The sequence below is a fragment of the Morchella sextelata genome, assembly GCF_020137385.1.
Source record: "Morchella sextelata strain SCLS chromosome Unknown scls_2, whole genome shotgun sequence".
NCBI classification, from domain to species: Eukaryota; Fungi; Ascomycota; class Pezizomycetes; order Pezizales; family Morchellaceae; genus Morchella; species Morchella sextelata.
The window spans coordinates 514427-529266 of NW_025408617.1; the positions used below are offsets into that span (position 1 = coordinate 514427).

General features: G+C 45.5%; 3 protein-coding genes across 3 annotated transcripts; 1 reads left to right on the top strand and 2 right to left on the bottom strand.

Moving 5' to 3' along the window:
* Positions 1–1056: 1056 nt before the first annotated feature.
* Positions 1057–3200, top strand: H6S33_005414 (uncharacterized protein; the record flags this gene model as incomplete). Its single annotated transcript, XM_044836757.1, has 3 exons — positions 1057–1282; positions 1590–1684; positions 1746–3200. 3 exons carry the CDS (start codon positions 1057–1059, stop codon positions 3198–3200), a joined length of 1776 nt encoding a protein of 591 aa, XP_044698723.1.
* Positions 3201–4901: 1701 nt separating this feature from the next.
* H6S33_005415 (uncharacterized protein) lies at positions 4902–5732 on the bottom strand (the record flags this gene model as incomplete). Its single annotated transcript, XM_044836758.1, has 7 exons — positions 4902–4939; positions 5040–5125; positions 5338–5343; positions 5400–5441; positions 5503–5513; positions 5610–5617; positions 5684–5732. The coding sequence occupies 7 exons, from the start codon at positions 5730–5732 to the stop codon at positions 4902–4904; spliced, it is 240 nt and encodes a 79-aa protein (XP_044698724.1).
* A 1937-nt stretch (positions 5733–7669) lies between these two features.
* Positions 7670–11538, bottom strand: H6S33_005416 (uncharacterized protein; the record flags this gene model as incomplete). Its single annotated transcript, XM_044836760.1, has 4 exons — positions 7670–8202; positions 8258–10315; positions 10477–10982; positions 11420–11538. The coding sequence occupies 4 exons, from the start codon at positions 11536–11538 to the stop codon at positions 7670–7672; spliced, it is 3216 nt and encodes a 1071-aa protein (XP_044698725.1).
* Positions 11539–14840: the final 3302 nt, after the last annotated feature.

Consider the following 14840-nt stretch of genomic DNA (forward strand, 5'->3'; position numbering starts at 1 on the left):
TTGGCACGGAAAGCTACTCTCTGGAGACCGAGTTTCATGTGCGGTGTACGTTGGTGACCTACATTGCCAGTCCTAAATGAATAATGAAGAAGCCGCACTTATATGTTTTCCTCTTGATATGAGGCTCAATTGACGAACCTCCCATGTACATGTACACATGCATGGGATAGAGAGATAATATTATGCAGCTCCCAATTGTACCCCCGGACCTTACTAGCATACCCCGCCGGACCTAAGCTACCGCAGTAATTATAACTGCTCATAAAGAGTGCCTGTTCTCCCTTCAATTCCCCCACTCTCCAAACTCAATTCTTCAGTGTCGAGATTGTGCTCTGCTCTTCGTCCCCTCCTCCCCGTCCCCTTCCCCATCCTCTCCTCACCTTCACGCTAATCAAGACGGCAACCTACACAATTGCTCTTTGAACGTGCATCAACAAGTTCTCCTTCAAGTTTATCTACAAAAAGAAAAGCTCAATGGATAACTTCTCTGCAACTGCAGCTCGTATGCTGCCAGGAGTTGGATCACCTGTATCTGTTGGAGGTGGAATGTTTGACATCACAGCAATCCCAGGATTTGACCTCGTGCAAAGACTATTCCTAAAATTAGGATTAGATTCTAGTCTACTAGGCAAGTGATCATCTCCAACAGTCAGCACGCATTTTGTTTCTACTTGCTTTTTCTTCCCTTATCCCAAGCCCAAGTTTGAACAAAACGAGCAGCACGTAAGGCAGACTTTCTTGCTGCCAATGAGCTCTCAAAGATCCCACTCCCATATGAACTGTTTGGCCTAAAAGCCAGCTGCTTTAACCTTCTCTGGTTTCACCTTCCCTTCCAATTATCTCAGCCTCTTCATTTTGTTCACATTGGCAGTAAATTTCCTCTGACTTTATCTCATTCATTTAGTCACCATTGGGATGTCTCTAACACTCCTCACCTCTCTTTTCTCATTTTTCACTTATTCCATATCCTCCGTTACAACCCTTACCCGTTTTATTTCCGCCAACCTGGTATCGTCGGCAACAGTTCACTCTTCAGATGTAACCTATCTGTATGTCATGCGCTGGCTAGCGGCCAACCATGTGTCCACTGATTGCCGTCTCTTCTGTGTCACGAGCAGAAAGAACCCCATGAGCCATGCTGTGAAACGCTTTAGTTCATATGGACCTTATGGCGATGCTTCAGCGCGAAATGAAGAAGATGATGATGATGATCTTGATGGCCTGGATGGATCCTGTGAAGAAGATAGACTGGGCCCAAAGCTCAAGTATACTCCTGCACCTGGTAAGTTTTGTCGGGGTCATTTCTTTTGTTTTGCTTCTCGGACATATGCGATTTCTATTTTTGAGAGTGTCAGCAATACTGCGTGGCTGTGCGCGTGTGAAGCTAGTGGGGCTAGTTAAAAACCCACAATCCTTAATCCCTACCTGCCCTAAGCGGTGGGTTTGTAACACTGCCGGTCTTGGTTCACTATTCGTTCATGAGAATCAAAAATTCCGGGCTGATATCTTCCCCACCCTTTAAATCACATATCAAATCATATCTGACTTCTCACTCGGGCCGAATACCTTGCTGATACATAAGATTTTAGGGTTCCTTTATTTTTGGTACAAGAAAAATCTCATTCTCATCAACCGTAAGCTTGATTTGACATACTATACAGGCGATATCCCGGATGAAACGATGGTATGTCAATCCTCATGCTACAATAAATCATCCGATAACTAATATTCCCTCTGCCCTGCAGATTCTAACAACGATTGGGCGTTCCCCCAATCTCCTCCGTGAGCTTCTTGCCGAAGCCCGTCGAGAGTATCTACTCGCCCAGGCAAAGAAAACAACGGTATATACCATCTCACCAACTCCGTTCGCTCAGAAGAGTTGGGATCAAGGCCGTCATCGTCCCTCCCGCGACATCTCAACTGTCATTCTGCCCCCAGAGTCAAAAAAGCTCTTGCTTCGTGATGTGAAGGAATATCTCAATCCAGTTACAGCTCGTTGGTATGCTCAACGCGGGTTGCCCTACCGCCGTGGATACTTATTCTATGGACCGCCTGGAACTGGCAAGACTAGCTTGAGTCTTGCTCTAGCCGGAGAACTTAAAGTGCCACTTTACATCTTGAGCTTATCTACAGGAAGCCTAACTGATGAGACTCTCACTATGTTGTTCGTGGGGCTCCCCAAAAAATGTATCGTTCTCCTTGAAGATATCGACTGTGCGGGAGTTCAAAGAAACAATAACGGCAATTTCATGTTCGATGATTCCGATTCGGAGGACTCTGACGAGGAAGATGACAGCTCTGATTCTGATTCAAAGAGTGGGGCGAGTAAAACTAAGGAAACTAAATCGAAGAAAAAAACAACTAATAAGATGGAAGCAACTACTACGGGGCCACACAATCGTATGAAGACATCAGTCAGTTTTTCAGGGTTGTTGAATGCTATAGATGGAGTTGCAAGCCACGAGGGGAGGATTCTTATCATGACTACCAATCACAGAGAAAGACTGGATCCTGCTCTGATCCGTCCTGGACGTGTCGACATGCAAGTCGAATTTGGTTACGCCGGTAGAGATACACTGGAAGAGATCTTCCGCGAGCTTTACTCACAAGTTGATGGCATGGACTCCGCTACGATCGAGGAGGAGGAAGAGGTATTTGGTGGCGAGGATGAACCATTGATACCCTCCGAAAAGAAAGCCCGTAACGAAATCGATCGTCAAGCGCAATATACACATCTTATTGCAGAGCTCGCCGAGAAGTTCGCGAGGATGATCCCAGCTGATAAATTTACGCCAGCCGAAGTTCAAGGATTTCTCATATCCTACAAGCGAGCGCCTAGACTTGCAATTCGAAACCTCCCGGCTTGGCTGGATTCGAAGCGCTCGGCAAACGAAAAGAAGGGCCGCAAGAAGACAAAGAAGGCCAAGTCTGAGGAGACCCCTGAGTCTAGGAAACCAGGGCCTTCTAAGGTGCTTTCGATCAATACTGTGGATTTACACAATGACGAACTGAGAAATATTCTCGCGGAAATCGTCAATGCAGTCCTAAAGGATAATAAAATCTTGCAGCACGATGATAAGATCAACAAGGCGCCTCCTACCCCCATATCCCCAACATCCCCCACTCCCGTGAAGAATGAAGTCACAACCACAGAGCGGCCGGTGGGTTTGGACTACAACGAATGTAGGGTTTGTGAATAAAAGTGCATCCTTGTTCAGATACCGACATACATACCATCATTAATCCATGTTCACTTGTTGTATTTACGTACTATCTTTAATATGGGGGTATTTCTTTAGTCAATAGTTCATGTCAATACAAAAATGGTTCTAAGTTTAAGCATGAAGCATGAAGTGACAAGCATTGCCATACAGGGATTTCTCACTGAAAATTCCGTTATTAAAGTTTAAGCGTCTATTGAAACCAATTTCTCTATTTAAAATTCAATACACGAACCAATGCATAAATATGTATTTTCCTTTGAATCATAGAATATCACTCGAGCGTATTTGAGAAAATATGCAAAACCTGTTTACTCTGGTGCTCCAAAATTAATTCATCAACTCTAGAGTATGTCCAACAGCTCACAAATCTATGGTTTATCCTGATAGATCATGCGGACCCATCATGCATACGGTTATATAGACTTAACAGTTACATACCCGGCCAGTTTCAGGTATTTGGTCCCTCAAACAAATAATGCATAGCTGTCAAAATACCGTACACCCACATATTTACAGGCGCAGAAATGCTGTAAGGGACTGTCATGTGTACAATCGGTGCGGGGTATCTTCGAAGAATGCAGCTCAGCCTTATCAAATACATATCAAATAAACGAATACGCTCGTATGACATGTCTCTCGTCTCGTCATCAAATCACGGCAAGATCGAGGTAAGGCATGAATCGAAAACCAAAATCTGTGAACTGCTCGATACGCTCCTAGAGTTTAATTTGTCCGTTTCGGTCGGCTCCATTGGGTCCATCAGTGTGACGCAAGAGCCTATAATCATCGGAATGGGACTTTAAATGGCTGAAATAATTGGCACAGTCACTTCTCGGCCCTTATCTGACTGTTGACAATAGACTCTCGCTCCTTCACCAATGATTATGCTGGTCTCAGTAGATCGACTTCCCCCCTGCTCTGGAATGTAGCATGCATGTTTCCAATCATCTGTTCTTTGCAACCACCTTGAATTGTTTCGGTTAGCTCACGTCTAGGATCAGCCTCGGTTAAGGGGGTAATCATAAGTTTCTGACCGGAGGTGTTGAGGATTACTGTGTAGTTGCTCCTCGAACATGAGTACCAGTTTCATCTGTAGGATAATCAATTAACGCCAAGTTGTACAACCTATAATAGCGAGCCCAGAAAAAGGTCATTAGAAGAGTTAATATTTAAATAATACTTAGGAATATGCGATTAGCAACATATCGGCCCGCTTTATAGGGCCAACAACCAATATGTTTTTTTAGATATTGTAATCAGGTAGTATGACTAGTGTGATCCATGAGCCGAGCCAGCTCGAGCCTTGGGCTCGAGCTTTTGGCTTGTTGAGAGCAAACCTTACCCATTCATGAGCCGAGCTGGCTCAAGCCTTTTCCGTTAATACACGAGCTTCGGCTCGAGCCAAAATTGCCATGCTCCTAACTAGATATCTGAGATGAGACCTGGAAATTGGGGTTCATAATGATCTCTATACATTGGTGAGTTGTAGGTAATGCTATTATTAAAACCACTTTCGGCAATCTCGCTGTTTTTCCATGTCCCCACCTTTTGCAAGGAAAAAACCTGTAACTCTGGTCATTGACCACAAGCTCGAGCTGTATCATGAGCCTGTACCAGAAGCTCGAGCTCTGTGAGTCCTACACCCACCGGGCCGAGCCAACTCGAGCTTTTTCCCGGCTAGACTCGAGCCGGTTCATGGACCACACTACTAGTATCTGCATTAGCAGCTTAGCGTTATTATCTCCTAACCCACTAATTCTACTGCTTCCACATATAGCTATGTAAAGTAAACAAATAATTAGGCTTATCACTTACTTTTATGTGAGAAAACATTAATAAATGAACCAGTAAGCAAAATTACTACAGGTTCTCCGTAAATTAAAGTTTCATGATTGCCTTTGCTTCCGCATTACCCCCGCACGCCTTTTGCTAGTGCATTCCGTGTGCCTTTAAGAGCCCTGTCCCTGTTGGCCATATAAAAGTTAGAACCATTGGATCACTTGATGCCACCCTCCTTCTGCTAGAATAACAAGTTGAACTCATAATATTGCTCATATAGGTGTTTGGCCTCATGCCCGCATACTTCGGAATCCGTGATATTAGAATTGTCTACAGACCACTGACATAGGTCAGCAAGTACTATATATTATAATCTTCCTCTAACAGTGTACTTACATCCTGGTTAGTAGACCATTAATACTAATAATACTGTACCAACTCTTCATCCTTAGCAAAAACCGTTGTCCCCAGCATGAGGAACCATTCAAGCTTAACAGACCTTTCATTTATCTATGGACCCCAATTAGCATATGACATATTCATAGTTTGGGTGTAATTCAGCCTCCCGGGTAAAAAAGAAGTAAAGTAATCACGGCATGACTCAACGTTATCCACTGTAGAATGTATAAAGGCTTCAGCAAGATTGGTGTGCAGAGCCAAATCCAACTTTAAAAACCTACATGGTATCCAAGATAACATAGAATCATCACTTGGCTGTTTTTTCAACATACTTTCACAGGGTAAATTATTTTTCACTCCTGTCGCTTATCTTTCCCATGCAGGATTTAGACGCCGCCTTCGCTAAGGTAGTTAAGCATTCCCTTAGGATTTTTAGTGCCTTTCGATGGACCTCTCACGGACGCCCTGAATTTTCCTGCAAATATCTCAGTTTTTGATGCTTCCACACACCTAATTCATTCTTCACCTTCATATTTCAAACAACTTGAGAGACTCACTTGCGTAGATGAATCATGGGCGATCACTCGCAGGAAATAGTCGATCCGATGGCCTCTAAACTCTATCATTTGACGGCCCCCATTCTAGTCGGCGGCTGTGCTATCAATAAGGCATCAGGCACTACGCACTGACTGATCCTGAGCGCTCGAACTCTTATAGAGTAGAGATGAACTTAGAAGTCGATGGCGACTCCCTCGATATTGTGACGTTTCAGATATATGTGTTGTCGATAGCATTTTCTGCGTTGGTGGTAATCCTGAGGGCTGGAAAATCTTCAACCCCGCTCTCCATGATGATGAAATTATTGTTTAGCGGACAGCGAATTGCTACCTCGCATGAAATGCCTTACTGACGGTGAGGATTTGGCATTGGTGAACCAGGACGAGACCGGTTCTAAGCGAGCATAGAGCCAGCCAGCTGTTTGGCTGATGGGCGCGTTTCTCTGCTGATGCTATGTGGTAGTCATTATTCGATTGGATGAGAGATTATAAGGGTTTGTTTACCGAATACGGCGGTGTCGTGACAAGACCAAACAGGCCTCAGCCAAATAACACAAGAGCATCGAAGACATCATTTGGGTGACGTCATGGATAAAGCACTTGGGCAAAGAGGACAGTGAATCAATCGTAGAGTACACATCCACCTTATCCATGTCTCAAATATCTCACACGTGTACACGTTTCGTTGATCCTCACTCCTCACACAGGCTGATTCATCTACAACGTATGCCCGATACCCACGGACTACAAGTGCAACCGTGCACACGTACAGTGCTCGGTTGGTGAGACCAGTCAACGCCCCACCTCGACACGTCCCGGCCCCACAAACGGGCTCGCAAGGCAAGCTCCACAGCGTATTCTTCAAGATTAGTCTTCTACTAAATCATCTGAAAGCCGTCGTCGTCGCCAATCATATCGAGTGATGTCTTATGATTGCATTGTTGTGGGCAAGGGACCTGATATCTTTGGCCGTGCTAGATTTACGTGTAAGATAAAACGAACCACATGTGTTATCAGGTTTAGTTTAATGTCTTTTGGCTAAAGTTTCAAGGTGACATAAGACAGATCAGCATTATGCTCATTGGATAATCATTCCGTCACGTGGTAATCTGTGACGAGTGATATTTAATGACGCATGCATGGCACAACTCAGCATATATCCATGTATACTTATTTTTTTATATATGAACCATAACCCACTCTATATAACACATATTCATTGGGCGAGATCGTGTGAAGGAGAAGGAGAAGGAGAATAGGAAGCGAAAGTTACCCACTGATGAGGGAAGGGGAACGGAAAGAAAACAGCTGCGATCACACGAGGACGTAATACGTACTACAGGGAATGAATCAAATAGAAATAAAACAACAAAATACCAACTCCTGCACTCCCTCTCCCTCCTCTTCGTGCAATAAGCAATAATGCTGCCGCGCAATCGTACCCATCATAGTCCCCTTGCGCCAAATGAACAAAAAGAATAGAACGTTAAACTTAAGTGAGGGAAAGGAGCAAATTTCCCCACAGCATGCGACACAGATGTTGGATATATACTGCATAAGACATTCGAGCAAACCCCGTGTAAACGCCAACAGTAAAAAAAAAAAGGATAGATAAAAATGATTGTATTAAAACAGAATTTCTAAGAAAAAAAGAGCGTTACCTGATTAAGCACCTCATAGTACTTCTTCACACACTTGGTGCTTACCAAACTATTCTGATGGAGTTGGGAAGTTTGGGTCAGCCCAGCAAGGAGCCGGCATATATTCCAAACAATTGAGATTCCAACTAATGTTGTTCAAGTTGAAATTTTCACTCATCATTTCATACTCAAAATTTGCTTGACCTCCACTAGTTTGATAGTGTCCATCAGTATAGCCCCCCATTGTCATTATATCCATTCCCTGCACATTTTCATGGTGGTGCTGTCCATAATCTGCCTTTGAGCCTGCACTAAGTCCAAGTAGCATCTGAGCATCCGAGGCTGGTGTTGACCCCACAAGTGGACATTTGGACGCCGGGGAAACCGTTGGGGTTGGGGTTCCATGTTGGTGATTGGTGTGTGAGGATGGATGCATAGAGGATTGCATTTCATTCCTGTCGTTGTGTATCATCGACCCTTGATGCGTAGATGGTGCAACAAAGTGGTTTTGCTGATAGTTATGGAGATCGTTATTGGTGACAAGCCAGGTCAAATGCATATTTGGCGAGTTTGATGTACCAGTTGCGGTCAGGAGTTCAATTGCTAGAGGTTTAATGTATCAGTAATACTATTTAAAGCTGTGGGTTTGAGAACAAACATTGATTGGAATCACCATGAAAATTGCTTCCAAAAGGTGATGGCATTGGCTCGGCAACACGGCTACCACCACCATGCAAGCTACCAGCTAGGGGTATTTGGGTGCCCTCTTCAATCTTGACGAATGTAGGGCCTGAATCCCTCAAATCTCCAGGAGTGAGGCCACGGAATCGCCCCAAGGTTCCCGGGGTCAAACGAGGAACTTCGACGCCTTCCATTTCTTCCTTCGTATATAGAAGCGGATCGACAATCCCTTTAGTCTTTTGGTCAAGGACTGTCAGAATATACCTAACGCCTTCCCAATACACTTCCAACCCCTTCAATGCCTTATAGCACTTTTGATAATTCCCGTGCGCAGCTTGTGCTAATAGCGCATGCTTCTTCTGGACCCCTTCCATGTTGCTCTTGTTTTTGGAGTCCGGAGGTAGATCACTTTCGCATCCCATGGCAGTAGTGCCGCTATTGCTGACGGGTGAAACCAAACCTTCAGCTGTATTTCTACAAATTGAAGCAGGTGCCAAACCGAAAGAATCGAATCTGTTTGACAATTTTGAGGGAGCCGGCGAAGGCGTTCTCGAAACAGGGTTAGAGGAGGAATGTGCCAATCTCTCCTGCAAAAAGGCACATGCAGCAATGTAGATGGGCTGACTGCTGAATGGATTTCCATTCACAGCTCTCGGGTCGATCGTTTCTGCAAACCATAATATGTCTGAGATAGTCTTCGCCGAAGACATTGAAAGTTCGCGACTGTTAAGAAATAGCTCTTGCACTCTACCTTCAAACGCGATCAGGAGAGTTGGACGATGGAGCAACACTATCAAAGCGTGGAACCAAATATGCAAGAGTAAGAATACAGATCCTTGATTTGTTGAACTGTATTGTCGAAAATTTGTGACGTTAAAATGAAGGTTCGGTGAGAGCCGCTGATAAATTTCTGTTAGCTCCGCCTCCATCTCAGAGAGACGAGCGAATGTATCCTCGACTATCTTGTGCTTGTCGTTTATACTATTCAGCAAATCCGTGATTCGACCATAAAGATGAACAATCCTAATCAAGGCGGGAAAGGGCGGGGGGAACGCCGAACTGGTCTCTCCTTTGGGAAAATCGATCTCAACCTCTTCGGCGCGTATTGTTACCGGCCGGCCTGTGCCCGATGATATGACCCGATCCAGAAAAAAAACGGCCCAGAAAGTGTCCGTCCTCTCTTGCTCCTGAATTCTCGCTTCTTCCTCATTCCTCTGCACGTCGTAGCCCATCCTATCACCTTGATTTTCCTCCTCACTACCAGTGCTTCGACTCCTCATTCTCATTTCCTCCTCCTCCCGACCTTTTGCATCCCCTCTCACCCCTTCAAGCTTATGTAGGCCCAGATCCTGCGCCATTCTGATAGCTAACCCCAAGAACATCCACAATCCGCTATCACGGTTGCTCCCAAACTCCACGTATGCCAACAGAATACAAGCCTGCACAGTCGAAAGTTTAGGACAAGCAAACGTATCAACCACTTGACGTTTTGCTCTGTTTGCAAAGGCCGTGCCGTACTCGGACATTTGGGTTTCACTGGTACGCTTTCCACCTCCCCCCTGCAATGTAGCCTGTAATAACGAGTTGGTGGAGAATCTTGCTGTAACTGCGCACACCGCATCAACTAGTATGACATCGACACGTTTATCCCTAACATCCCTTGTGAACGTTTCTCGATTCAGAAACGGAAAGTTACAGCCAAGGTTTACAAAGAATGTTTCAACCAAATGGGCTATGAGCGGGTTGTTTGTTGTGGAATCGTTAGGATCGTAAAACGGAATATTTTCTGGTACTACGGAAGAAACTGTGGGCGTTGGCGAACTATCATAATTTGTGAATTTTGATGTGGGAGAAGTGCTGGATGAGCTTGCAGTCATTGAATGGCTCGCGCGACGGGCCCAACTCGATTGATCCTTGACCTCTACGACCATTTGTTTATAACCGGGGACGATGGCCGTGGGTCCAAAATATCGGAAATACGGTATTCGATGAGGATGACGATTAGGCGGATGCTGTGTAGCTGGAGGCGTTCGATCTACAGCCAGAGGCTAGAATGAGCACCAGAGGTTGAAATATAATTTCCCAATAAGAGGCGGAAAGATAATGAGTAGGGAATTGAAAGGGATCTTGAGGTATGAGATATAGCCTGTATCTTAAATGAAGTAAAAAGGAGAATAATCGGAGGAGAGCACCAACATCGCAAATCCGGACTAGGCCCCCCGTCTGTCATTCCACACCTACTTTGTCCATCGCCTCTTCCATCGTTCATCCAGACATTTCCTTTGTCATTTTTGTCCTGATGATCAATGGACTTTCGCTTCTGCGACTGCCTCCTGGATGGCGGAACATTTTTGCCACGTTGTTCATGCTGGTTACTCGGCAGATCACAAGGCCGCGAAGCCGAATCGGTCCCTTGTAAGATTCTCCGATCTTTGGGGGATATACTGGGAGATGTTAGATAGAAATGTTCTTTTACTGTCGGCTCATCCGTAGGAGTGGTAGCTGCAGGGGTGGAGGCTGATTTAGCAGGGACTTGATGATTGTCCTGTTGCCGCTGTTGCTGCTCCTGCTGCGGACTATGCGATGGCGTTGACGGGGCGGGATCAGAATATCCCAGGCACGAGTGGCCGTTCTGACGGCATGTATCGCAGGCAGGTTTCTCGCCGCTACAGCGAGTTTTCCTTTTGCGGCAAGTCTTACAGCTTTAATCCAGCTCCATAAGATGGCAACAAAGTTAGCATTGGATTCCAAGCCAATCATAAACAAAATCGAAATAAGAAACGATCAAATAAAAGAAATTTCCGATCTCTGAAGAGAAAGCACACATTTATTCCAGGGAATGCAAATGCATGGATCTCTATGAATGATATATCTTTTATGCCGTATATCAAGACCCCGCAACTCGTATTCGCGGGGGGGGGGGGGGGGGGGGGGTTGTGTGGGAGGGGTGATGGGCAATTGTGATTGAAAACCAGGCAAACAAGAAAAAAGAAAGGAAAAAGGAAAAAGGAACAATGATGAATTAAAAAGCGGAAGAGCGTGAAGAGTTATCTTTGTTTTTCTATCCTCTACCATCCTCACTTTTTGGAAAAGACTCATTTCTAGTTTGAGAGGGGTTGATATGCAGGAAATTACGTACGCGGCACTAATTCTTCTTCTTTTAGCATGCGGTTGTCCATCGTTTGCCACAAACCGGATTGGCCTTGTAAAAGGCTGCATGGCATGTGTGGGTTGAGGTACCGCCACGGCAGCTGCCATAGACTGCTCAGGCAAAGTCGATGACGATGGCGGCAGAATATCTACTTTTTGATTTTGATGTTCCGGTAGCTGATTATTCGCTGTTGCGGGGGATTCTGATATATGTAACGTGGTAGAAAGTGGAAGTAGTAATGACGAAGGAGTGGGAGGAGGATGGGGTTGTGGGGGGTAAAGAGGACAGGAAGCTCTAGTAGCAGATGACTGGGATAGAGAGAGAGGATCAATCGAGGCCGATGAAGAAGATGAATTCAAGACTTGCTCTATCTTTATGTTAGACGGAGATGAAGACACAGATGAGGCTGAAACAGAAGCAGCGTTCGGTATGTGCGTCGTCGCCATGTTTTTTTTCCCACTCTGGGGGGGGGCGTTGATCGATGGGGATCTGATATGCTCCACTTGTGGTAGTCTGAACAGAACTGAGGTCCTATTTTCCTTCCTATGCTTCCTTGTAACAATACCAGATGATTCACAAACAAAAATGATCTATGGTGAATTTAAGAACTGAGTGACCTTAAAGTTAATGGACCTTATGGTGAATAGTGATCGAATGAATGATTCAGAGGAATTCTTTCGGTGTTTTCCGTCCAGCAAGAGAGAGACAGACACGATATGAAGCCGCGGAGCTGTAGTGACCATGAGATAGCGTTAAACGAGAAGAAACAGAGCTGCAAAGCACGGACAAATGTGTAGTACTTAAGTGTGCATGCATGTATCAAGAGTATTTTACCTATATGTATGTGTGGATGTGGATGCGTGTGGGTAATAAAATATGTCTGAAGATGTATGCGTGTAGGCTACGAGAGTGAATCAATGTATAGCACCCAATATATCGGTATTGGGTGGTTCGAACTGGACTGTTCCAGAAGGACAGAAAAAGTTGATATTGAGGTAAGTAGGGTGATGTGGTGCAATGAGCTTGTAGCGTAAATATATGTAGGAAGTAGAGATTGTAGACTGTGTAGATAGGGCAAAGCGGATGCCATCAGTACCACGAAGGGAAAAGATGTGAGATTTAGGGTAGGAGCCGAAGGCCCCACCAATTATAACGTAAAGAGGAAGGAATTAACGGAGTGAGATGTTGTGGTTGTGGGTAAGAGAGATGCTAACTACCCGGCCCGTGACGCAAGGCCAGGGCATAGTAGTACTAGAGTACATACATGGGCGTGGGATTGTAACCCTAAAACAGAGGCCCGAACCATGGGAATCTGACATAAATCTAGTTTCGTTTCTCAGTGCACACCGGTATGTACCCGCGATGCTGTTGTTCGGCCTGGTGCAGACTGTTCCGTGACACAGTCAATAGAATAGATACGTGTAGGAAAGGACATGTATTCTGCACACCCACCAGAGCAGCCCCGCTTCCCTCGCAACGCTTGGAGAGCTTACTGACTGGTATGGAAAATATATCTTTAATTACTAGATGGATATCCTCGTCCATTCAGGTTACCTATGCTCTTGTAAGTTGTGCGTTGGTTGAATCCCCCCCTCTTCGATCGAGATTGATTGGTTGTCCAGCTGGCCAGAGAAAAGCAAAAGTGGGTAGGCAGCTAGTCAGTATTGGCATTGCTGAGAATCGAAAAGATATATCATACAACTAGATGATCGGGGCGGTACCGGGGACTTGAAACCCCAACCATTGTTGGTATGATAGGGCTTCCTGATATAACTACCTACATCTTATAGAGTACGTACCTCATGCTTAACACCTCCACCTACCTCCTCCTCACCTCCTCCTCCTCTTTCTTCTCATGTTACATTAGCCTACCGGTAGAAGACCACCACCACAAAGCACCATGGCCACCTCCTCGGTGGGATTTTCAGGGATGCTCAGCGCATTCAAGTGGTGCTCGTACCCCCCCAACAAGGTTTTTTTTTTCTTGTGTAATTTCGCTTATTTGGGCGATCAGATCCTTGCGCTATGTACCGCACGTGGCAGTGGGAGGAGAAGGCTGCTATTTTTTTTCCTGGGGTCCCCTGGTCCTTTCCTGTGGAGATCATCGACCTGGATATATGGGAACGGGATTTGTTTGACGTACGTTTAAGTGCTCGCTTGTGAAATGATCCCTACCTGTGTGCCTACAAGCAACTGTGGGGTTTGCATACATGTAAAAAGTGAGGATTCGTGGGGCGTTGCACGTTGAAAGGCACGTTGTGTATACATCCAGCCAGAATCCATTCAACATTCGTTCTGTCAATGCAGCCCCATCATCATCAATCCATCCACCCATCAGTCAATCGACCAGATTCCCCCTTATCCTTACAGTCCATACGATACGGTACATAATACTCTACTATACCTGCACCTTCGTATCATATGTAGGTACGCGTACGAGGAACGTCTGTGATCTGAAGTTGAGATAGAACCTCAATGTGAGAAGAAAAATGAAATATAATACTAAAAACGAAATAAAAGGGGATACAATACTTTGATCGTCATAATAATTCACTCGGTACATCATCATACAGCTGCAATAATAATTTCCTGGAACTTGGAACCGTAGTAACTAGTCTGACCAAGAACCCCAAGCTGTCGCTGGACGGTTCGGGCCTGCTATAATACGTCTTTGTTATGGACATATTCTAAGTCGTAATCCTACACAGCTCAAAAATCTTGACTCTTTCTTTTTCATCCCCTAGCTAACCTTGGCATAAATGCCCCAACTGGTGTGCAATTGGGCGCAATCTGCTCTCGTATCGATTTCATCCGGCGTGAGATTATGTGTGTTGTGCATCGAGGCTCGAGCTATGAGAAAAAGACAGAGAGAGAGGAATAGAGAGAGAGAAAACATGCTTAGGCTAGCTAGATCCCTGGGTCACATCGAATCTTCAAGAGCTCGTGGTCTTTTTAAGCCACACCCGACTCCCGAGGGCTCATCCTATGAAGTGCCCATGCCCGTAACCCAAGCTGCTGCACACTCAAAGAGTATCCTCGCGATGCGGCGGGTGTTCCCACTGACATGCTCCCACTCCATCGGATGTCGCACCAAAGTGAGGATAGCGGACCCGAGAACCAGTTCGCACACCTAGTGGCCGGGATTCATGGCGGCCCGAGGGCACGGTGTGGAAGGGTGTTCATGTACTCGCGGTAGGCATGAAGAACCTGAACATCGTTTTTCTGGTAGCAACCACTTGGACCCCTGCTAGCGCGTTTTTATGTTCAGGTTCTTGTTACCTGCCCCGAGTATGTACTCTAGATGTACCCATGGCCCAGCGTTGTTACTATGAGGTGTCTCACCTTCCTGAACCTCGCCGCGTCCGCATTGTCCCCCCGCATCTCGTGCAGCAAAAGAGAGATACTCGGG